The 24044-nt window shown below is 37.0% G+C and overlaps 1 protein-coding gene across 2 annotated transcripts in view; it reads left to right on the top strand.

Moving 5' to 3' along the window:
* FGF14 (fibroblast growth factor 14) overlaps window positions 1-24044 on the top strand; it is a gene marked incomplete at its 5' end in the record, with an annotated part of 642354 nt that overhangs the window by 457071 nt on the left and 161239 nt on the right. For both annotated transcript variants that reach the window (XM_081307817.1, XM_081307818.1), the window contains 2 exons: window positions 15164-15274; window positions 22063-22166. In XM_081307817.1, the coding sequence (XP_081163943.1) occupies window positions 15164-15274; window positions 22063-22166 (215 nt within the window). The remainder of the gene's footprint in view (window positions 1-15163; window positions 15275-22062; window positions 22167-24044) is intronic.

Here is a 24044-nt window from a genome sequence, read left to right on the forward strand (position 1 = left end):
TTTACTTCTTTTGTTGAAAGTGTCTACATCTATTTCCTCAAGTATATATCTCTGAATAACTTCTCCTTTCCACTCCTTACCTTGCTATTCTGGTAGCTCTATAGGGAGTGGCACTGATTAAAAAGAGAGTTTGTGTCACTGCTCTCTCCTGGAGCATCTAGGAGGGGGGATATCTGGGAGAAGAGCTTAACTGGAAACAGGCCTCACATACCTTCCTTACAAGGAAAGAGCATTGAAATACTCATGAGTACGCTCCCAGTTTCCCATAGAGTCAACTCTACCCATTGAGCAGGGGTCACTGAGTAGTCCTACCTATGAACAGGCCAAAGGAGGTCTGTACCACCTCCAAAATCGTTTCTCAAACTCAGGAGCTTCAACTTTGGAGGTAGTTATTGGGTTTTGTCATGTGCAGTTATATTTTTGAGTTCATCTACTGAACTGCTTATTTACTTAGCAAAATATATTTATAGATATGCTTCCTGGCCCTAAAACAAAATGTAAACTGGGCACAGTGGCACATACCTGTAATCCCAGCAGCTTGGGAAGCCGAGGTAGTAGGGTTGACAAATTCAAGTCCAGTCTCAGCAACTTAGTGAGACCCTAAGCAACTTAAAAATATTCTGTGTCAAAATAAAAAAAATTAAGACCAACCAAACAGACTGGAGCTGTAGCTCAGTGGTTGAATACCCCAGGGTTCAATTACTGTCACCCCCCCCAAATTAAGTAAATAAACAAGTGAATAAAAGTAAGTTCTGAAAACACCCTTTTCTCATATTTTTTTTCAAGTTTACTGTTCTACTCTGGAACTTAAGAAATCTAACAAAACTAACTGTCTGCTGTAATTCTTATTTTCATAGTTAATGCAGTATCCTGATTGCAGCATAACTTTCACAAAAAAGCTTTTTTTTTTTTTCAAAAGAGAGAGGAGAGGGGGGGGGAGAGAGAGAGAGAGAGAGAGAGAGAGAGAGAGAGAGAGAGAGAGAGAGAGAATTTATTTATTTATTTTAGTTTTTTTTTTTTCGGCGGACACAACATCTCTGTTTGTACGTGGTGCTGAGGATCGAACCCGGGCCGCACACATGCCAGGCGAGCACGCTACCGCTTGAGCCACATCCCCAGCCCACAAAAAAGCTTTTGCTACAGACTTTTATTAAATAATAATATACTTTAATTTTAATGGGTGCCCCTGATTCTTTAATATCACACTTTTTGTCATGCTGATCCTGTATTTCAAACAATGTTAACAGCAGGACTGCAAATTAAAATGGTCTGCTCTAGGTCTGACTGGCTGTGAAAATTCCATGAATGAGTCAAAGAACTATTGTTTTTCAGCCTCCTTCAGTTTAGGGAGTCCCATTTGTAGTTTCTGAAAGAAGTGAATCACACTGTGTAGTAATTCAGCTGAGGGTAGTAAGTTTACATACTAAATTTAACATATAGTATCTCAAACCATGGGCTTTTTTCTATATCCTTACTGATTTTGTATTTAATGAATAAATGATTTTTGAAAGTAGGAGTTGGGATTTTTGACCTCAACGTTAGATTTTTCTACTTCCCCTTGAAGTTCTGTCGAGCCGTGCGTTCAAAGCTATCAGTAGATGAAGAGAGTCAGGATTGGCATGCGCTCTTCATGGATTGACTCCTTCATCATTTTGAATTTCTCCTCCCCTTTTACACACTGGAAAAGTCTTTGTTTTGAAAGCTTGTTTTGTTCTTTAGCAACATAGTTTGATTCTCGTTAGCATGGTATATTGTTTTCTATCTTTAAAAAGTATAATTTCAGAAGTTCTGACACATATGCATGTGTATATAGTCATGATAGTCATGTGCCACATAATGACATCTTAATTGATGAGCCATGGCTCAGACGTTGGCCCCACAGGAGAATATCACTGAATGACAATTTCACATCTCATTTCATGTAAGTGCAGTCTTTGATGTTCACACAATGACAAAATCACCTGAAATGCACATCTGAGAGCGTATGTCATTTAATGACCCATGGATCTGTCCAGACATGTATGTACAAGCATGTGTGGATGTGACTCTTCCACCATGTGCAAAATTCCGAATAGGTCCATCACCCCAGAAGTCTTCCCAAGCCCTTTGTGCCCCTTGGTCTTTCAACTGTCTTTCCTCTGTCCTTCACCAATCTCCAGTTTCCATCTCAGAGAATATTATGTAAATGGAATCACGAAGTAGGTGTGATGTTATCTAGTATGATTAGTTCTTAATTTCATTCATTTTTTTGCATCTATAGATGGTTCATTCCTTCTTGGCTGAGTAGTGCTTCATGGTCTGTATAGACCAGTTTCCTTATCCATTCATCTGTTGATGAATCTTTGGGGCTATTTGAATAAAGCAGCTGTAACTATTCACGCATGTGGTTTTATAGAGACATGATTTTATTTATTTATATTGGCTATATATCTAGGAGTAGAATGGCTGGATCCTGTGGTAGAATATTGTTGAACTTTTTAGGAATCTACAAACTGTTTACTGAAGCAATTGAAATATCTTATACCCCACTGCAGTGTATGAGACCTCCAGTTCACCTGCATCCTAGCCAACAACCATTCCTCTTAATCTTCATCATTCAAATATGTTTAAGAATTGTAGTATTAGTTTTCATTTCCCTAATGGTGAGTGATATTGAGTTTTTAATGCACTACTTTGTCATACATCTATATTCTCTGGGAAAATTTCTGCATAAATATTTGACATTTTTCTAATTGTGACCTCTGTTTTCTTATTATTGAATTTTAAGTCTATATATTTGAGGATGTAAACTTTAGTCAGATATAAAATATGCTAATACCTTCACTCAGTCTGTGTTTTAGATTTATATTCTCTTCTCTTTTTGAAGAGAAGTTTTGAATTTTTAGGAAGGTCAATTTATTAATATATTCCTTAATGGACCATGTTTTTGGTGTCCTATCTAAGAAATAGAACAGGTTATACAATTCCAGAATCCTAGGGAAGAATAAAAATATTGGTCCTGTTATTGAAAAATGATTTAGAATTTCTAGAGCATTAACCAAGTGTGTATGGACAGTACATATTTAAGTATAGATTGCAGGTTTACATTTGTCTTCTGCTGATATTCACACCATCGCCTAAACATTTTACACATGTTATAAATCTCACTTTAGGTTGCTATTAATTTTGCTTAAATAGTCAATTTTTAAAGAGATGTAAAAAACAAGAAAAATATGTATCTATTGACATGTGATTTTTCATCTCTAGTGCTTTTCATCTCCAGTGCTTTTAGTTTAGATCCACGTCTCTGTATATCACGTCCTTGTTCCTAAAGGACTCCCTTCAATATTTCCTGTAGTGAAGGGTTGATGAAGAAAAATTCTGCTCTATCTGAAACATCTTTGTGGGACCTTTGGTTTTGAATGACATTTTCTTTATTTTATTTTATAGATTTTTTTTAAAAAAATGACAGTGGAATGCATTACAATTCTTATTACACATATACAGCACAAATTTTCGTATCTCTGGTGGTATATAAAGTGTGTTCACACCAATTTGTGTCTTCATACATGTACTTTGGATAATGATGTCGATCACATTTCACCATCCTTGCTAACCCCCTGCCCCCACCCTTTCCCTCCCACCCCTCTGCCCTTGAATGACAGTATAATTGGTCTAGAAATTTGTTATGACTTTTTTTTCCCTTTCAGTATACTAAAGTTTGCTCCTTTGTCATCTTGCTTGAATTTTAAAAACAAGAAAACTGCTAACTTCCTCATCTCTATTCCTCTGTGAGCAAAATCACTTTTCCCCTTCCTGGGGGTCAGGGAAGAAGCAAATTGCCTGTTTAACATGGGTTTTGAAAACTTTGATTATTATGTGTCTTGTGTCAATTTCCTTCATGTTTTTTATTCTTGTGTTTATTGAGTTTGATTCTTTGGGCTTATCGTTTTCATCATTTGAAATGATTCCAGCCATTGTTTCTTCAATTATTTTCTTCTTTCTTGGCTCTCCATATTTCCATCTGTAAATTCTAATTAAGTATATCCACCTACTTGAAGTTACCCCAAGGCTCCCTGAGGCTCTTGGTTTCTTTATTCTTTTTCCCTGCATTTCATTTAAATTATTTTTCCCGCTGTGTTTTCAAGTTCACTGTTCCTTTTATGCAATTAATAATCTACCATTAATCTCATCTAATATATTTATTAATATCCAAATTGCTGTTTTTATTTCTAAAAACTCTTTTCTGGCCAACTGTATGTCCTCTAAATCTGTACTTAGTTTTTTAAAGTATGGAATATAGGTTTAATAACTGTTTGAATGTTAATGTTCTAATACCTGGTTGGTTCTGGGTCATTTTTTTAACTCTTAAAATTTGTTTTAATTAGTTATATATGACAGTAGAATGCATTTATGCACTTTGATACATCATACATAAATGGGATATAATTTCTCATTTTTCTGAGTGTGCATGTTGCAGAATCATATTGGTCATGTCGTCACATATATACATACACTAATAATGTCTGTTTCATTCTACTGTCTTTCCTATCCCCACATCCCCTCCCCTCCCCTCCCATGATTTCCCTCTACCTAATCTAAGGTAATGTTATTCTTCCCTAGTGCCCCCACCTTATTGTGAATTAGCATCTGCATATTAGTTTTGATTTTCTAATTTTATTCCTTGCTATGGGTCATTATCTCCTTGCTTCCTTACATTTTTAGTAACTTTTTTATTGGATTCAAAATACTTTGAATTCTATCTTTGTAGGTGCTGAGTACTTTGGTATCCCTCTAAATATGTTTGTGATTCTCTATGTCATTACTTGGGAACAATGACCTCTTTCTAGGTCTCATTTTCAAAACTTGGCAGGTGAAACAGACACAAGAGCTTGGACTAAGGCTGATTTTCTCCTACTACCCAGGCAAGATCCCTATTTGCTCTGTTCAATGCTTCAAGAATTGGGATTGTTTTTTCAACCTGACCAGTTTCCAGTCTTACGTGTATCTGAAGCATACCCATAAAACTCTTGGATCATTCTTTTCCCAAGCAGTAGTTTACTCACAGGAGTTGATGATCAGTATTGGTTGAATACTCATGAGGACCCTCTGCAGATCTCAGAAATTCTCTTCAGTGTTCTGTAAACTACCTTCATTTTCCCAGATGTTTGGCTTCAATTGGTCAATGTAGAGAGTCCACCGGACTAGCCCTGGCATTGCCTCCTTTCACCATGCACTGGAGTCTCTCGTAAGGCTTTACATTCACACATAAGGGGGATTCTACCTCTTTGGCTTCCCCGTCTCTCAGAGGCTGCTGTTTTCCATTTCTGATGTTCAGAGTCGTGCAGTATTCAATTTGTTGTTTGTGTTGCTAGGTGTAAGAGGTGACTTCTGGCCCCTGCTAGTACATGATCTAAAGCTACTTAGTCTTTTAAGAAAATGCACAGTTATTATATTCTCTAAGAGGTGGTAATGGCTCATGTAACATTCACATTCTTTTTTTGTTATATTCCCAGTACTGAAATTTACTCATTTGCCATTTGACTAAAATCATTCACAGATATCATTAGTGCTCTTACACTTTTGTTTCTGGAGCCATCCAGGTGCATTTGACTAGCATCAAACTTTAGGAAGATGATGGCAGGAGACAGGATTAGTATTCATCACATATAATTGTATCTTGTATTTGTTTTTTTCAAAGTTTTCATCAACTGTGACCAAAAGACCCAATATTAACAGCCAAAGAGTAGAAAACTTTTATTTTGGCTCCTGGCTTCGCAGGTGTAGTCCATGACCCATGGACTCCATAGCCTTAGGCCCCGGGTGAGGCAGAACATCATGGAGGGAGACCCCCGAGGAAATCTGCTCAGAACCTGGCAGCCAGGAAGCAGTAAGAGCTCTGCTCACCAGGGACAAAACATAAACCCCAAAGCTCTGCTCCCCAGTGACCTACTGCCTTCAGCCACACTCTACCTACCTATAATTACTGCCCACTTAATCCATGTCAGTGGATTAATTCTTTGATCAGGTTATACCTCTTGTAATTGAATCATTTCATCTCTGAACATTCTTGCATTTTATCAAACATGAGCTTTTGGGGAACACCTCATATCTAAACTATAACTGTATTATAAAGGATATAAAGTGTCTTTTGTGTTGAGCAGCATGAAAGAAGAAGATCATCTGTTAAAGGATGTAATTTTGGCTACTCATATGGCAAAGTTAAACCTTTTCCCTTTCTGCTCTGTGTGTATGTGCATTTGATTACAATGACAAGGTACTGTTATTTAAACACAACTTCTGAGGATTTCAAAATGGTACGGTTTCCTTCCAGGATAGATCTTTCCAAAGGAAGTCTGCAGCATTATTAACACAGTGGTTTTCTTGAAACGACATCTTATAAAGAGGAAATAGAAGGAGGCCATTAAATGTTGAGTGATGGTCTGAATAAGCATGGAATATTCTGGTTAATTTAACCAGGAACATTTATTAGTGTATGCTGATGGAAAAATATTGATAAGAATTTGAACATTTCATTTTCCCATCTGAAAATAAAATTCCAAAGTATATAGTGAGAGTTTAAAAAGCCTTTAAATAGCAATTAAACTTAAGTGTCTCACATTCTACTCACATAACAATAGCGTTTGAAAATTTAAACAAAATGCCTAGCTATTGGCTTGACCATCTAGGAAATATCTATGGTCTCAGGTAGCTGGAAGCATACTCTTTCCTAATATATATGCTAGGATAAAAGAAGAACATATTAAAGTCCCTCAAAGCAATCAAGCCTTTTAGAATTTGGTGTCACTGACATATTAACAAGGAATCTGAAGGTGATACTGTGCTTGTATTTGTGAATGCTGCGGTCACTCACTAAGCGGCACATCAGCATAGTGAAGGAGACAGAGCAGAGCACCCCTGGGCATTGGCACTTGTGTGTTCTGGAGAGAAGCAAATAGAGTCACTCATACACCAGGACTCCCCCGGTGTAGCAGATAATCAGGAAAGCTTTCTTTAGATGTCATCGCAATAGTGGGTTGACTTGAACCCAAAATGTTGCCCCAGAAGAACATGTTTTTTTGACTTAAATATACACAAGAATTTTGTGTATTGTCATCTTTTGCAAATATATAATTGATATTTTTAAAATTTTTTCTGAACTCAGAGCTGCTTTCCCACTGAGCTAAATCCTCAGTCCTTTTTATTTTCTTATTTTCAGACAGGGTTTTGCTAAGTTGCTGAGTATATTGCTAAATTGCTGAGACTGACCTTGAACTTGTAATCCTCCTGTCTCTGCCTCCCCACGTTGCTGGGATTACAGGCATGTGCCATCGTGCCTAGCCTGTAATTAATATTTATGATTTAATTTTTAATTAATTACAATTTAGAAGGAATAAATTAGTGGACCAAATCACAAAACATCATATGACACAATTATTCATCTTTGTTAGTTGTTAACAAATAAGGTGGATCAATAGATCCAATATTTTGGCTAATTCTGTATTCTGTTAGGGGCCATGGAAGTTCTAATAAGTCTCTAATGGGCTAAGATTTCACAACTAGAGATTCTTGATAAGATATATTTTTTGGAAAAGGTATTATTTTAGCTAAGCGCCAAAGATTTCCTTCCCTATGGAACTTTTAGACATTGGATATTTGAAGAGCTAGTGCGAGTTCAATTCTGAAATCCTTAAATACCACTGTTGGGTCTCTCCTTGGAGCTGAGGGCCAGATGTTAAGCAAGATTCTTGCTACCTACATTCCATTAATGATCTCTCAAACATTTTCTCCTGCAAGGGGTTTTACCCACAGTAAGTATCTTAATACACCTAAACAAGAGGGAATTTATTGACCACAACAGTTTTGGGGGAAAAAAGTCTAAAGTTACTGGCATTTCCATCTATTCTCACTCTTAAATAATAAGATAGAAAAATAACACATTTTGCCTTGAAAGCCACTTTTAAAAGAAATTCTTTTAAAAACAGAAAGTGAGTTCCTATCAGTAAATACTTATGAAGCATCTGTTTTGTGACAACCATAGTGACTGATTATTTTGAGTGATGTAGGATGCAAATTATGGAGGAATTTATAATATTTATAATTATAATGTTTAAATATAATATAATATTTATAATAAAGGCCTTAAGGCTCACAAATTTAACATCTAACTTAAAGACATTGTATTGGTTCTCTTCTTCTCCACTTAATAGATAGTATAGGGATGGAGAAGTGTGAAACCTTCCTTATCCACCATAAGGGTCATGGCCAAAATGCCTATAACAAAAGGTAGGTTAACAAGAAAAAAGCACAACACATTATTTAATCAGAATTTAACATGGTATGGGAGCCTTCAGAAATGAAGACCCAGAGATCTGGGGAAAACTATTCTAATGTTCCATGAGGATTGGACAGCTGTGTACAGATGTGACTTGACGAGAAGGTTGAGCTGAAGTTAGTAGGCTTGGGGAGGGGAGACCCAGGAAAGCCTCTCTGTTCAGGGTCTTCTCGGCCTCTCTGCATCATTCCTGTCTTCTGGGCAAGGGGGCAGAACCCCTCTGGAATGAAGGTCTTTAAGAGAGAGGGGAGAGTGTGACCTTTTTATGTTTTATGGCATGCCCTGGGGCAGAGGGATTTTAGTTCCTGGGACCCACCTTGAGAAAGAGAAAGTCTAGTTTGCATGATTCACTCTGAGGGAGAAAAGGGGGTAGGAGACCAAAGAAAGGGTGAGAGTAGGTTAGAGAGATCTTGTTTCTGAGACTTCCAGTCTCCTTTAGTTCAACACACTCAGCCTGTCAGAGTGCCATGGGGTTTTGGTTTCTGAGCCCCAACCACAGCAAGCTATTTGAGGGCAAGAATTCGTTTTTATATAGTATTCTACCCCTCGTGCTGCAGGTGTAGCGTTCTGATAGGCGGAGCAGGGTGGGGAGCCCATTTGAGCACAGGGAACTGTACCTTGGAGGCTGCATGTTGGGCGACTCCCAAGATGACTGGAGCAAGACTCCTAGAGGAAGAGGGCTCTCCAGGTCACCCTGACCCTCATCCTAAGGAGTGACAGGGAGATTGTGCCATTTTCCTGTGACTTTAGTTTTCATTTTCATTGGTGTCCTTGCCCCACCCTTTTATTTCCCAGCCCTTCAGAAAAGTTCCTGGATGTGGTTTATTTCTGTGGTTGGATTATATGATAATTTATAGCTTTGGGCAAACTATTCGCAATACTATTTTCTGCTATGAGGGGTGCCAAAATCTAATTAGATCTGCCACATTTTTCCCCACAGATGATAGAGTCTTAACATTGTTTTTACCCTGTTACAAAAAAACAAAAGTGTACATTTTTTATAGTTAATAGAAGAGTAACATTTAAGAACCTACACGGATACCCAATTAGTACCAAGATTTATGTATACATAAGCACAGTATCTATGATGTACTATATTAATGTATTTTCTATTATGATATATATATATATATATATATATATCACATTGTACATATTTCAGTTTAAGTAATGACTAAAATGTGCACATCACTTGGTGCTTTTTCCAGATTTCTCTTTTGCAAATCTGCGCATTGCATGAAAACAATTTATGACAGTGATGGATTTAATTTAACTCACTTCTGAGACAGTGATTGTTTTAATTGAAAACGTTGGATGTTTTCCCTGTGTATCTGAAGGCAGTTGGACTGATTTACATTTTTTTTCAGTTCTGAGAGTTGAGGGTAATATATTATGAATCATCTTTTTTTTCTTGATATGAATGCACACTCACTTTTATTATTTCTATTTTAATTAATAGCAGAGAGCATAGTTGGTACAGAATTTCATGCAAGGCGTATCTTCAAGACATTTTTTAGGGGAATGAATTGGCACAGTAAATAGAAAATAAAAGACAAAACTGGAAAAGAGAACTAAGACAAAGAGGAGAGGCTGAATTTTTGTGTTTTCTTAAGTAGAGCAGAGATTTTGAATACATAAGGTGTTTTGGAAAGAGAAGAGAGAATGCTAGTGATTTCATGAGTTGAATACATTTTGCATTTTCTACATGGGTCAGTGTAGGACTGAAGACATTAATTCATCTTTTAGTTATGAATTAGGGACCTGAGTTGTATATCAGCATTGAAATAAAGCATTTGTTTTTGCAGGGTTTCTATTAAATTTAACTTGAATAAATCATACAAGCCTCTTTACCCCAACAGTTTAATGAAAAATGTGAGCATGTGCCTGGATGTGAGTTTGCTTCACACTTGTCACATTTTCACTTTTTTACATCTCAAGGCATAGTGTTCATTTAGGGTAAGGATCTGTCATTATATACATATTGATTGCCTTAACATGTTCAGGCTCTTTTGGCTGACTTCATGTTCGATCTGAATAGATCATTATTTTTTGTTAGTTGTTTGTTGTGTATTTGGTTTAATTACGTAATCCAGAGGGGAAAATTTCCTCTTTTCTATTTGCATGGTTTGCTTTTGCTAATTTTAGAAGCATCACCTTCAATCCGTTTTATCTCTGTGGGATACGTTTCTCTTAAACTATCCTACCTTTAAAACTAGGAAGCATAACTTATTAATATACTTACCCAGGAGCCCATAAACTTCAAGAGATGGCAAAGTACCCATTGGAGACATGACGGAAGGCCAGTGTCCCTAAGCAGCCCCTCAGAATTACAGGATGATCCAACCTGTCTCAGGTACTTTAAGGACCTGATGTATCATGTGACCACCTGAAGAAACCCATGTCATTCCATGCATTAAGTAATTAGCAAAACTTAACTTTGTTCTCATTTTTTGGAGCTGATAAACCAGCAGGAATTTTCTGTTGTATTTTCACATTCTGCAATGGCCCTCCTTGCACACCGCTTGGACACCATTTCTTCTGAGGAATCTGCTTCAGTGATGGTTGCTCTTGTGGGTCCTGTTTGTGCAGGCAGTTGTGTGAGATCCTCTTTGTCCCTTTTTGACAATTTTTCTCTCACAGGGACATAAAATAACATGTCGGTGAGTTGTCCAGCATATATTATGCTGAAATTGAGGCTTTCGGTGGAATAAGAGAGCGAGGGCTGCATCTTTGTGGTCACAGTAGCTCTAGGAACTTGATTATACCTTTGCCTATGGCATATAACTCATGTGGCTATTTTCTCCATAAACTGTGCATAAAAATAGACTAATAAATGGAACCCTTGGAAATTGAACCAATTGCTATAGCTGTAGTATGTACTTTTGGTTATTCACGTGTATCACTGCAATGCTAATAGTACATATAAAATGCTATTTTCATTCATTCTTCATCCAAGTCATTAATAGGTTTTTATTAAAACCTCTGCATTTTCATTGGAAAATTAATATGCCCTCACAATAGAAAAATTAGCAAATAATAAAATGTTGAAAATTAAGTATTCCAATTACCATAAAATGCAATATACTTATCATTTTGTTGTATTCTTGCTCATATGCTTTGTACAGTACTTTTACTCTGTCATGCTCCTGTTATGTACACTTAGATTTTACACAAAGCTTTATGATACTTGGGATTTATGTTTAAGTTAGAGGTCTGGAAAGTACCGCTCCCTGGTCAAAGTTGTGGATTGTTTTAAGGTTTTGTTGTAATTGCCATCTAGGATTTTCATGTTATTGTGGTTTTCACTCTTACCGGCAATGTATGAATTACTGGATATTTTATTACCCCCTTGGTAGCATTCATTCAACAAATACTTAATGCACAGTTCCTATTCATCCAGACTCTGGAGATGTAATGATGAAAAACATTACACATTTCAACTTTCTCCATGAAATTTACACTCCAGTTTGTGAGGCAGCTGTTAATCATACAATTACACAAATAGGTATTACGATCACAAGTTGTAAAGCAAAATACTCACATCTGGTCAATAGCAGAGACGGGTACACGGAGGCAAATTGTTTGCTTTCTGTACTTGTTAATGTACTTAGAAGGTTTCAAAGTTAAATAATTTTTGATGTGTAAAAAATAAGTTAAACTTATGATGAACTGGCCATAAAAGCACCCAGAGGAAGAATATGCCCTTGTCAGAGGGGTCACAACATGTCCCCATGGAAGTGAAGTATTGCACCTAGACTTGGATAAGAGGAAAAGGAGTTTACTAGGGAAAGGTGAATGCTGAGGGGTGCTGGCCTACACAGGAGTGCACGGAACACTTATGTGCAGGTAGACATTCTGGAGATAGTGAGGTAAAGGGAACGGGATAAATTATGGGATGCTTGCAGGCAACCACAGGGACCCAGGTGAGGCTTCATGGAGGGGATGGGTGTGGCAGTCAGAGACCAGGCCAGCAGAAAAGATGGGGCCTGATCGCTGGGGGACATCTGCATAAGTCGTGGGCAGTGAAGAGTCACTGTGTATTTCCAGATCTGATGGAGCACAATAGGCAGGTGCAGGTGGGAAGAGCACCACAGAGAGGTAATGAGAGGCTGGCCCTGGAATAGGAAAATGGAGAAGAGGGAAGGATACTGTCAGAAGCGTCTGTAGGAGACAGCAACTCATCAGGTGGGGTTAAAAACAAGCATGACCTTCAAAGGACTGACACTGTTAACATAAATAGTAAGATCAGGGGTAGAGTTGGTCTTGGCTGGAGGTGGTGGAAGGGGGAGAGTGCAGATGCCAGTGGAGGAAGCTTTAAACTTACAGTAATCAAGCTTCAGGTTTGGTGAGGGTTCCATGGGATGCAGATTTATTGGTAATGCAGCCAATAACAAAGTGGAGGGGACCTGATTTTTAGGAACTTTAATCCTTTTTAATCTTTGCACTATGATTTTATATCCCACATTCACCTCTGGGTACATAGGATTGGAGTACAGGCATGGCTATGGCTCTCTTTGAAACAGTGGAGTTTCTGTTTTACTTTTTTTATTTTTATTTTTTTAATTTATTTTATCAGATTGGCTTCCATTTATCTTAGGTTATTAAGAGGTTTGGGTTTAATCCTTCAGTCTGTGGAGGCCACATTCTATGGGCAGGGCCCAGAGGTGAGTGTTCACGTTCACCCTCCAGCCCAGCTCTTCTGAGTGCTGTGCCCTTTGTCTCGTTACTTAATTTCTCATTCTCGGAATCGAGAATGGAGGTGTGGTAAGGATTCCATGAGTTAACCATGGAATATTCTTAGAACAATGTCTGACCCCTGAAAAGAACTCAGTGTTGTTGTGATTTTTAAAAACAAAAATGCAAAGCTTAGTGGAACTAGATAAATCAAAATTAATTTGCTTTTCTCATGTAATTAAAGGAAAGCTCAAAACACTTTTGCTTTATTTTTGGTTTCTTAACAAATGAGGCCTGGCCCAAACGTGCTCTCTGTGTAACGTAGGGAATCTATGAGCAGGTCCGCATCTTCTTACTGCCTAGCCTGATCAAGTAACTCTGGAAGAGTTATGAGCAAAAATATAGGATTATTTAAAAATAAGTGATGCCAGAACATAAAGGTTCAACAGAAAAATCATCAGCCTCTTAAATCCTCTGTGTTCCATGGCAATCAAGAAATTCTCTCCTACCTTTTTACTTTTGGTCTCTTTCTTGCTACCTATTTTCAGAAAAGACAATAAATAAGACAGAGCAAAAATCAGAAAAGAAGTCTTCAGTAGACAGAGTTTATAGCCACTCAAATCCGGCTGGGTAAGGTGTAGTAGTAACAATTTTTTCACTAATGTTCATGTTAGAATTAAGTGATTTTGAAATTATATAGTACAGAATGAGGAACACATGTAACTCAAACCTATTACACACTTAGGTATTTTCTTTTATCATCCTAGTCTTAAAAGCATCTATATCCTGACATGTGTGTTCAGATTGCTGTGATGTGGTGCTGGCTTGAGCATTATTTTCCAGAGGTTCTTTCCAATTTCATACGATCAATGAAGCAAATGTGTATCATGCATAGAAACAGTTATTGGATCGTGTTTCATTTCCCAAAGTCTCACCAAAGCCTGAGGCTGTTCTATTTGGGGGCAGCTATGCATTTTTTTTTTGCATGTATATTGCTGGTGTCCCCTTGTTGTGTGTCTGCTGCTTCTCTGTGGATCACAAGAGGCTGGTTCCACCCTTCAGGAGTGTCCTGCTGTTGGACAGTACGATCACATTTGCATATCCCATCTAGCTATTGTGGAGAGAAGCCAGTTGCTGTGGTGAGGATTATGATGTCCCACACCAAATCTAGTCCTGAGAAATCTAGGCCTTTGAAAAACCACATGCAAATATTTATTCTCAAAGATACAGTGGCCCTTTGGGAAGCACTGGATTACTAGCCTGGTTACTTTTTCTGTGAATCATCAAATGAGAAGTTCAAGACTTGTGATTTCCCTTTTTGTGAATCTAAATTCCCACTGCCCTCTACACAACTATATCTTTTGATCAAGAGTCAGATTCTGTTTTGTATAATTTTACTGTCTCTTTTGGTTAGGTAAATAGATAGGTTTATCTGTCTAATTTGTCCAGAATATTGCTGTAGCACTGACCTCCCTGTGTAGGTCGGTGCAGTTGGTTTTGTATTGTTTTGGTGTGTGTGTTTGGTGCTGGGGATTGAACCAGGGATTGAACCAGGGAGCTGCTCGTGATAAGCACCTGCTCTGTCACTGAGCCACACCTGCCCTCCCACGTAGCTTTGCTTGTGCTTCATCTCAGTTTACAGGTACAGTGTTCCATTCTCCTTTGCAAGTGTCTGGCCACCACAGATCCCTCCATGCATGGAGGGTAACCCTGGATAAAAGGGGATGTTCTCTAAACTGGGAATTTTTCTAAGAATGTGTATTAAGCGTTAGCATAAATTTTTTAAAGAATACATGTTTATCACATTTGGGGACTATTTGTCATTTTAAGTAAAAGGAAAAACTCCATTTAAAAGCCTTTTAAAAAGTTTCTTAGAGTTACAGTTTTGCAAAATCCCTGCCTTCTTGAATGATAATATTAAGTTACATTGTAATTTAAAGCAATAATTAAACTAATACCTTCATTAGTTTAATAGTTTAAGGAATAAATTAAACACAAACATATTAGTTTCATAAAATGCCTATTTTCTGGGGCTTACTACAGTATTTTCTTTACCTTCTATGATTCATACTTCTAGACATGGAATAAATATGCTACTGTTATATAGAATGTCCTGTTATTACTGAAAAAGAAACAGAAAACAGTCTCCCTCATGACCCTCTGTTTGCCTTTCAGATCCCCAGCTCAAGGGTATAGTGACCAGGTTGTATTGCAGGCAAGGCTACTACTTGCAAATGCACCCCGATGGAGCTCTCGACGGAACCAAGGACGACAGCACTAATTCTAGTAAGTGACCACGCAGGCCACCAGCCAGCACGGTTGGGAGAAGATGCACTGCTGCTTCCGTGACATTTTAGAGCTTCCTTTGCAAAAGTTTGGTTAGTTGGTTCAGTTTTACAAATGTTACACACTAGAGTGCCAGTATAATCTTACTAAAGCCACACGGATAAAAATACTAATGCAGAAACAAACGAAATCTGAGACTTTAAGGTAATTGTAAGATGATAATCTCAGGTTTTTCACAGTTTTCCAGACTCTGGAAGTTACTGTTACTTTTAATTTTATTATCATAATAGCCAAGTAAGTACACTAGTGTTTTAAGATGAAAACTGAGTATGTGTTTCCTCTGAATATACTATTTTATGAGGCCTGCAGCTTCTCAATGATACCTATGGAAAATTCAAGAGCTATAAGGATTAAGTTGTTGTAAATGATAGAAATATAATTTTTCAAATTCTTTGCATTTAACAAGAATTCTTCCTTATGAAGAGGACATGTAGGCTGTATACCTCTAAACATATTGAATCAAATTTTAACCACTTCATGGTATTGGGTCCATCATTTTACTAAAAATCTCCCTAGTTTCCATTGTAATCGTGTCTGTCCTCCTTTTACTATTTTACTATTTCTTTGTATTTATCTTGTCCTGGTATGTTGTGCCTTCTTACTCAAATGCATTTTCCTTTCCCATATTCTGTTTATACTGATTCCATCTGACACACCTCTTACTGCTCATGATAGTGAAAAGTAAAAACTGTTATATTAGAAATATTTCATCTTAGAAAATGTTACTAGGTAGGAGTCGATGTGCGTCTCACCACCCATTCATCGTTAGTTCTTCACCTATGGAAGAACATCATTCTATTACAGGGAATTGGCATAGACAGCATTGGATGACAGGCACTTCATTTTTTAAATTATACTAATAATTTAAATAATTTACCCTAAATAATTGTATTCAGTAACACTCATTCTGAAAGAAGCTCATGATATAAAATAGGCTAATTTTTATGTTTGATGTTTCTACTTGAAATATGAATATTTTTTCAACCATTATGTTTACTATTTTAGGTTTTGGCCATCTCTTCACTTCTATTTTTCTCCAACTTCTTTTTGATTTAACTTTGTCTCCATTTTCCTTCTTTCAAATTTCTGATTTTTTTCTCTTTATGTCCATTCTATATCCTGTTTTTAAAAAATTATTTGTTCTGTGCTTTATTATTACTTTATTTATTTTTCTTTTTAAATTTAGGAAAAGGAAAAGTAAAAATCCAGGCACAGAGAAGCTTTTAATTCATAAGACCTTTGTCAGAAAACGTTGTTCACTTGTTAAGATTTTATCAGTAGATGGGACCTTTGAAGATGATCAATACTTCCTGTCTTTGACCCAGAAAAGAGAGCAGGTTTTTGTGGTCAAGTTCATGCATATGTGTCTGCTCCTTTCCTTTCCCATCTGTAACTCTGTACCCATTCTTCCACCAAGAGGCATTTCCTCTGGTTCATGTTTGACAGTGTTGTGGGTCATGGAGCTTAGGGATTTGTGAGTTTCTATGTCCTCACTGTTCTCTGGCTGTCCTGGCCCAGAGTCTAATAAAACATAAGATCTTGTTCTCCATAACTGCACTCACTTTCTGAGCTATGATGTTTTGAGTGATGTCATCCATTTTATGACAAGAGTTTTCAACAAAGAAGATGAACCAGAGGTATAGAAAAATGCTGCTTCATTGGTCTGCTTGGAAAAATAATTTTCTTCGGGACAAAAGTTTTATGAATTTTCCCCCAGCTTCTTTCTCTTTTAGAAGAGAGGTGTTTGGGGAGGCAGTAACACCAAATTGTTGACCCCTAATGATGAGAATCAATATCACTTTGAGATGTGTCAAGTAGACATTGTCTTTAAAGAGCATATTGATTGGGAATTGAATAAGCAGCACTGTCATTTCAGAATTGGGAATGTGCTGATGGAGACAGCATAGACATGCACACGCAGTTGTAGACCGTTAGACACAGAGTTGGAAAGACGAGATAATCACAGATGCTGCCTTCTGCTCTCTCAATGCCTGTGACTTTTCTTTCTGCATGAAATCTGCCCTCGATGGAGCAAGAAACACTAGGTCACTTCTGAAAACTCCTCTGCTGGGAACAGTCATAAGAAAGACAGGATAGGAGGTCCAGAGAAAACACATCAGAGCCAAATCAAGTGCCCCCGCTCAAGGGAGTTCAATTCCTATGCAAAGACCTGGCCCATTACTCCCTTTGCTGTATTTTATGTGCACTGTAATCCAGTTAGGTTAGCTGTGTTATTATTTCAACATTTGCAAAGACTTAAAGGAGGTGAGATAAAGATTCTCTCCTTAAAAGGCTATTCAAGATTTATGATTACAAAATTTAATAAAAATTGGCAGGATTATAGTAGATGTATAAAAGCAATGGGAATTACCAATTAACTCTCCTTTTGTGCACTATCACGTTTCAAAATTGAACACCACCATTTTTAGGATGAATTTTAAAATTGTTTTTCTTCTGATAGTCACAGAGACTTCAGAGAAATTGTTAGCATTGAAAAGAATTTTTAAAAAAAATAAGTATGTGCACTAGAAATGCTGACACCTCCATACACTTAAGCTGAGAGATTTTTCTCATGGAGTCTCTAAGTACAAGCCAATGTACAGCTGCTAATGGGAGCACAGCCTGCTTGGTTTCAGGAGGGGGGTGATGCAGTGATTCATAATCGTGTTTTCAGTTTTTGATGATTCTGAGCATAAACCAAGGATGTCATCCATAAACAGAAAAAATAATGAGAAATAACCTAAAACCCACCCAGATATGTCCCTAAAAGTCAACAAATGAAAAACTAAGGGCTTGAACCTTGAAATCTTTATGATTTGAGTTCAACACATTTTCTACTAAATATAGAATTATTTGGAAAGAAAAATCAGAACCTGCCTGCTAAGGTGCTTCTGTAATTTCAGATGAGAAGAGGCAAAGGGGCTCCTGGATGGTGCATCCCCACGCCCCTGTCCTCCCAGGGTTCCACCCTGAGACCTAGAGGTCTCTAGAAAGGAAAAATGGGAGAAAGTCATTGATGATGGGTATATGGCCCTATAGGGAAGATGCCGTAGCATTCAAATGCTTGTCATTTGAATGTGAGCATTCAGGTGCTTACATGGCCACAGTCCTAGAGGTGTATCCCTGTAAAACTACCAAATGTCAGTATTACCACACACCCTGTATTTTATTTTATTTTTGCTTTAATCTCAGTATTATCTTTTTTATTGATTTTTTAAAAAAATAAATGACAGCAGAATGCATTACAATTCTTATTACACATATACAGCACAATTTTTCATATCTCTGGTTGTATATAAAGTATGTTGACAGCAATTTGTGTCTTCATACTTTGGATAATGATGTCTATCACATTCCATCATTCTTGCTAATCCCCTGCCCCCTCCCTTCCCCTCCCACCCCTCTGCCCTATCTAGAACTCATCTATTCCTCCCATGCTCCCCCTCCCTGCCCTACTATGAATCAGCTTCCTTATATCAGAGAAAACATTCAGCATTTGTTTTTCTGGGATTGGCTAACTTAGCATTATCTTCTCTAACTCCATCCATTTACCTGCAAATGCCATGATTTTATTCTCTTTTATTCCTGAGTAAAATTCCATTGTGTACATAGGCCACATTTTTTTTTATCTATTCATCCACTGAAGTGGTTTTTCCTCCTTCCTTGTTTAGTTTTGGGGATGATGTGGATTATTTTTCTGTGTTGTTAAACATCTTTTTACCCATTATCTGGCTTAATAGATGCTTAATGGTAATATATATATTATACTATTATATTTTTTATATGCACTAACATTTATGAAAATATCAAAACTTCTAAAACAACCTCTCTCTGCTTAGAAATGCCCTGCCAATAAACTTGATGTGTAAACATTGTCATAACACCCCACAGGCTTTAGGATGGCCATTCTTTACCTGAACTGTGTTAGGCTCAGTTGAGGAGCTTTCTTAATAATAATAATAGTAATAAAAACAACAACAACAATAACAAAATCCTTAAACCCTAAAGCCACTCCTAGGGATTCTGATTTCACTGGTCTGGAGATGGGCTTGGTCATTTTCTCATGTAAACATGGCCAGTTTTAATGTTAAGCCAGGGTTGAAAACCACTGTTGTGTAGAAGCTAGATTATTCCACAGAATGAACAAAGTTGCAGGATCACCTTCGTTATTCTTTATCCGCTAGGGTTTATACCATTGATTTATAATTGTGTAAAATTCCAAAAGAGTAGAAAATTCTAATTCTTAATTAATGTATCTGTGTTTTTCACTAGCCCCCGAGCCCCATCACAGTGTGTTCTGATAGTTCTCTACATTGTGGTGTTTCCATGGATTCTTCTCTTATTGTCTTCTCTAAATGATAATAAGTTATAGTTTATAATTCAGGTTTCTTCCAAAATTCTGGGGGAAAAAATAATATTTTGGTATGGTTTAAAGTATATTTCTAGAATTTTTCTCTTTACCACACCACATTATTTTGGTGAGTTCATGATGCACTGGCCTTCTAGAATTATACTATCTGCCTTATATAAAATATATGGCACTTAAAATACCACTAGAAGGACGAAGGGTGAAATAATTAGATTTGAGTCAGGTTAGAATAGTTTGCATAGACAGGTATATGATTATGTTTTACCTTAAAATTTTGCATACAAATCAGTAATGATTTTACAGTTCTTATCCTTTCAAAATGTAAGGGAGATGATACAATTCAGGTTTCCCACACAAGAATGAACTTGGCTTTCTCCCACAAAGAAGCTACAATTGTAAGGTACCTCCTGATACCTAACAATACCACCCCATGTTCAATATTAAACAATAGAAAATGAGCAAAAGAAACCTCTTTTTCCATAAGGGTATAATAATCCTCAGAGTCCTATGCAATACAGCCTAACTTCAGTTTGCATAGCGAAAACGGATATACAATGAGTCATATGTGTATGTATACCCCAGGCATTCTTCTAGGGTGAGTTTCTGTGGCCATGATGTGCTATTTTCCTTTCATCATTTGTGCAATGCAGACATGTTGAGGCCTCGGGAGCAGTAACATGTAATCATTGGAAGACGGGGTGTGTCTTTCTCCACCCTATTAGGCAAAAACATGTCTCTGAGAATAAAACAGAACACAATCTTAAAGTTTTTCAATTATGCACTGAGTAGACCCTGGGAATGAAGTCAAAAGCCCACAATTTTCAAGTGATTTGTCTTTTGTGGAGTAGAGTCAAAGGCTTAAAGTTAAGACATTTTACTTATACATTCACTATCGCATTTTAATGCTTACAATGCCCTTTCTTGCTTGGTCTTATTGCTTAGAATTAGATTTGAGTTAATAAAGACCTGAGAAGGCATAGATAACAGCACTGTGGATTATTAACCGTTCTCTTATAAATGTTTCTACAATGAAATCTTTAACATCATCAAGCAGTTATCAAATTAGAATATGCTAGAAAACTTACTAAACAGTCATGGAAATGCATTAAGGGGTATTAAGACTTAAAAACATCAATGATAGCATTGCTAACTACACTGTGGGAACATATATAAAAACACTTTACTAACAAAGGAAGAAACAAAATATGTAAGCTAGTGAGTTTTTATCTATGAGGTGGGGAAAATCTGAAAACTATCTGTTTTAGTTAGCTTTTTTGCTGCTGTGACTGATGACCTGGGAAGAGCAATTTTAAGGAGGAAAAGTGTATTTGGGGGCTCACAGTTTCAGAGGTCTCATGGTCCATAGAGGGTTGACTCCTTTCCTCAGGCCTTTTATGAGGCAGAATCTCATGGTGGAAGGGTGTATAGACAAAAGCAGCTGAGGACATAGCAGGAGGAAGAAGAGAGAAAAGTCCACTCAACAGGACAAAATATAAACCCAAGGGCATGCCCCAGGGACCCACCTCCTCCAGGCACACCCTACCTGCCTTCAGTTACCACCCAGTTAAGACCTATAAATGGAGTAACACTGATTAGGTTAAAGTTCTCTTAACCCAAACATTCCACATCTTGGCAGATCAGATGCACATCTTTTCTTGGCTTTGCTGGTGTATCACGTTAGTTCTGCAAAAGTAACTTGGTTTTGGCATTACCTTTTTAACTTTGGCCTGCACTACACTGCAATGACCAATCACACCTTCCCTATGTGATAGATGGGAATAACCGTTCAACCTGGACTTTTTTTTTTCTTTTTTTTTTCTCTTTGATATAATGGTTTTATTTCTGTTGGACATATATTCAGTAGCAGGATTGCTGAATCATATGGTAATTGTATTTCTTTTTTTTTAATTTTTTTATTGGTTATTCACAACATTACAAAGCTCTTGACATATCGTATTTCATACATTAGATTGAAGTGGGTTATGAACCCCCAAAGGTAGCAACCTGGACTTTTGAAATCCGGCCTTCTGAGACTCTTCACAGCTGATGTCTTTGGGAATCCAATGGTGTCAGATGTTGTGATACTAGAACCATAATTACAGGCTCAGTTCTGCCCATTATCCCACCAGTTCTTCAGAATGCTGCAGGCAAGAATGCTAGGAAGACTTACAAATTGGAGCTGCAGCGCTAATTTTACCTACAGCAGAGTCTTCTTCATTATAAACGGAAATAAAAGTTACTTAATTGGAACATCTCAGATAGTAGCAATAAAGATATTTCTTAAGTAAATGAGAAAGATAAGAGTTGTGGGTTGCTTCCCCTCTTCCTGCCCACTCATGACAGATGTTTATCTTTCCAGCACTGTTCAACCTCATCCCAGTGGGACTGCGTGTCGTTGCCATCCAGGGTGTGAAGACAGGGTTGTATATAGCCATGAACGGAGAAGGTTACCTCTACCCATCAGTAAGTAGCATGCCAAAGATGCTGCCAATCATTCTGCAGCAGCAGCAGCAGCAGCAACAAAATCCAGAAAATTCCATTGGTTCTGACATTTATGCTTCAGTATTTGAATTTCATTAGAAGGCTATAGGAACTGTTTCCTCATTATTTATCAGTGTTTGGTAATGAGTATATCGAGAGGAAGAATAATTTTAGATATTGAAGTGACTGTTTGCCATATTTTCAAAAATGCACTTGTCTTATGGATTTTCTTGCAAAAATTTTTAAGTTCTTTCCATGCATTTTCTTTTGTATTAATTTATTTTTAATTGACATAATAATTATAAATATTTACAGGCTACATTGTGATGTTTTGATCCATAAATACATCGCAGAAGAGGAAATCATGTCGATTCATATACTTACAAACTCAACAATATATATTTTTTATAGTGAGAATGTTAAACGGTTATTTTTCTCAGTAATATTGAGGCATATGATTCATATTAACTATGGTCACCTTGCAGTACAATAGGTCACCAGAACTTATCCTGAGGTCTAACTGAAAATTTCTAGCCTGTGATCAACATCTTCCCTTTCCCCTTCCCTCCTCCACTGGTAATCACCATTTCAGTCTCTATTTCAATGAGATATAGTTTTTAGGTCAGCATATAGTATATGTTTTCACTTAAATATAGATTCTAATAATTTTTTTTTAAAAAAGAAGGAATGAAAATTCTAAAAAAGGGGAAAAGAAAAGTAGAGTGTCCTACTGTCCTCATATCTGTAGGAGACTGGTTCCAGGATACCCTATGGGTACCCAAATCTGTAGATAGCAATTATTTTGTATGAAATGGCATAGAATCATAAATAATCTTGACAAATCCTATATTATGCTTTAAATCATTCTAGATTGGTTATAGTACCTAATACAATGTGAAATAATATAAATAGTTGTTACTTGGCATTACTTAGGGAATAATAATGAGAGAAAGAATGTATATGTTCAATATAGATACTTATTTTTGAATACTCTTGATCTTGTTTGTGGAACCCACAGATACTGATCTTGTGCATAGAAAAGTCCTATAGTGTTTGTTTAAAAATGAGAATGCAAATTGTATAAATATTTTACTGAGAAAAAAAAAAGCTATTTCTAACATTGAGATGGGTATTTCATGCAAACCTGTTAAGTCTCCCTGTTTCTTTGTGATAGTATTTGTTAGAAGTTGAGCAATTTTCCAGCAATATAGCATCTACTGGAATATTAACAAATAACTACATTCAGATACTTTATGTCCATACATTACAATGCCATCACAATTCATTTCTGCCACAGGTTCAAGCAATATAAACTTATGCAAAGAAGCTTCTTTTCATATTCGCTGATTAGATCCTGATAAAGTCTTATATCTCTTTAAATATGCTCTTATTTGAGTTTACATGCACTTTATTTTTATACAAATAATTTTAAAGTCTGTTTTTGTTAGACATTATTTCCTAACAAAAAACTACACCTAAACATATGTTATATGTTAACAATTTATATTTATAATCTATATACTTATATCTGTGTATATATGAAGGGAGGTGTGTGGAGAGAGGAGAAGAGTTGTTAAACAGAATTCTTCTCTGGGTCCTTCTGTGACATCTGACGTATGCGTGGGCGCGGTGGCTTCCCTTCATGGGGAGCCTAGAGCTGCACAGGCCATCCTTGCTCTCAGCTCTTACCTGAGTTCCCTGAAGGGAGTACCTGCTGCCTGTACACAGAACTGGGTCTCACCTGGTGCGCAATGTGTGCTGCCCGACAAGATGACCGCCCGGGACTCTGAGCAGGATCCTGCTACTTTCCTGTACCCACTTAGAGAAAAGCCAGCACCAAATGAAGATCCTTTTCTTGAG

The sequence above is a fragment of the Spermophilus citellus genome (assembly GCF_964194105.1).
Source record: "Spermophilus citellus genome assembly, chromosome: 1".
NCBI lineage: Eukaryota > Metazoa > Chordata > Mammalia > Rodentia > Sciuridae > Spermophilus > Spermophilus citellus.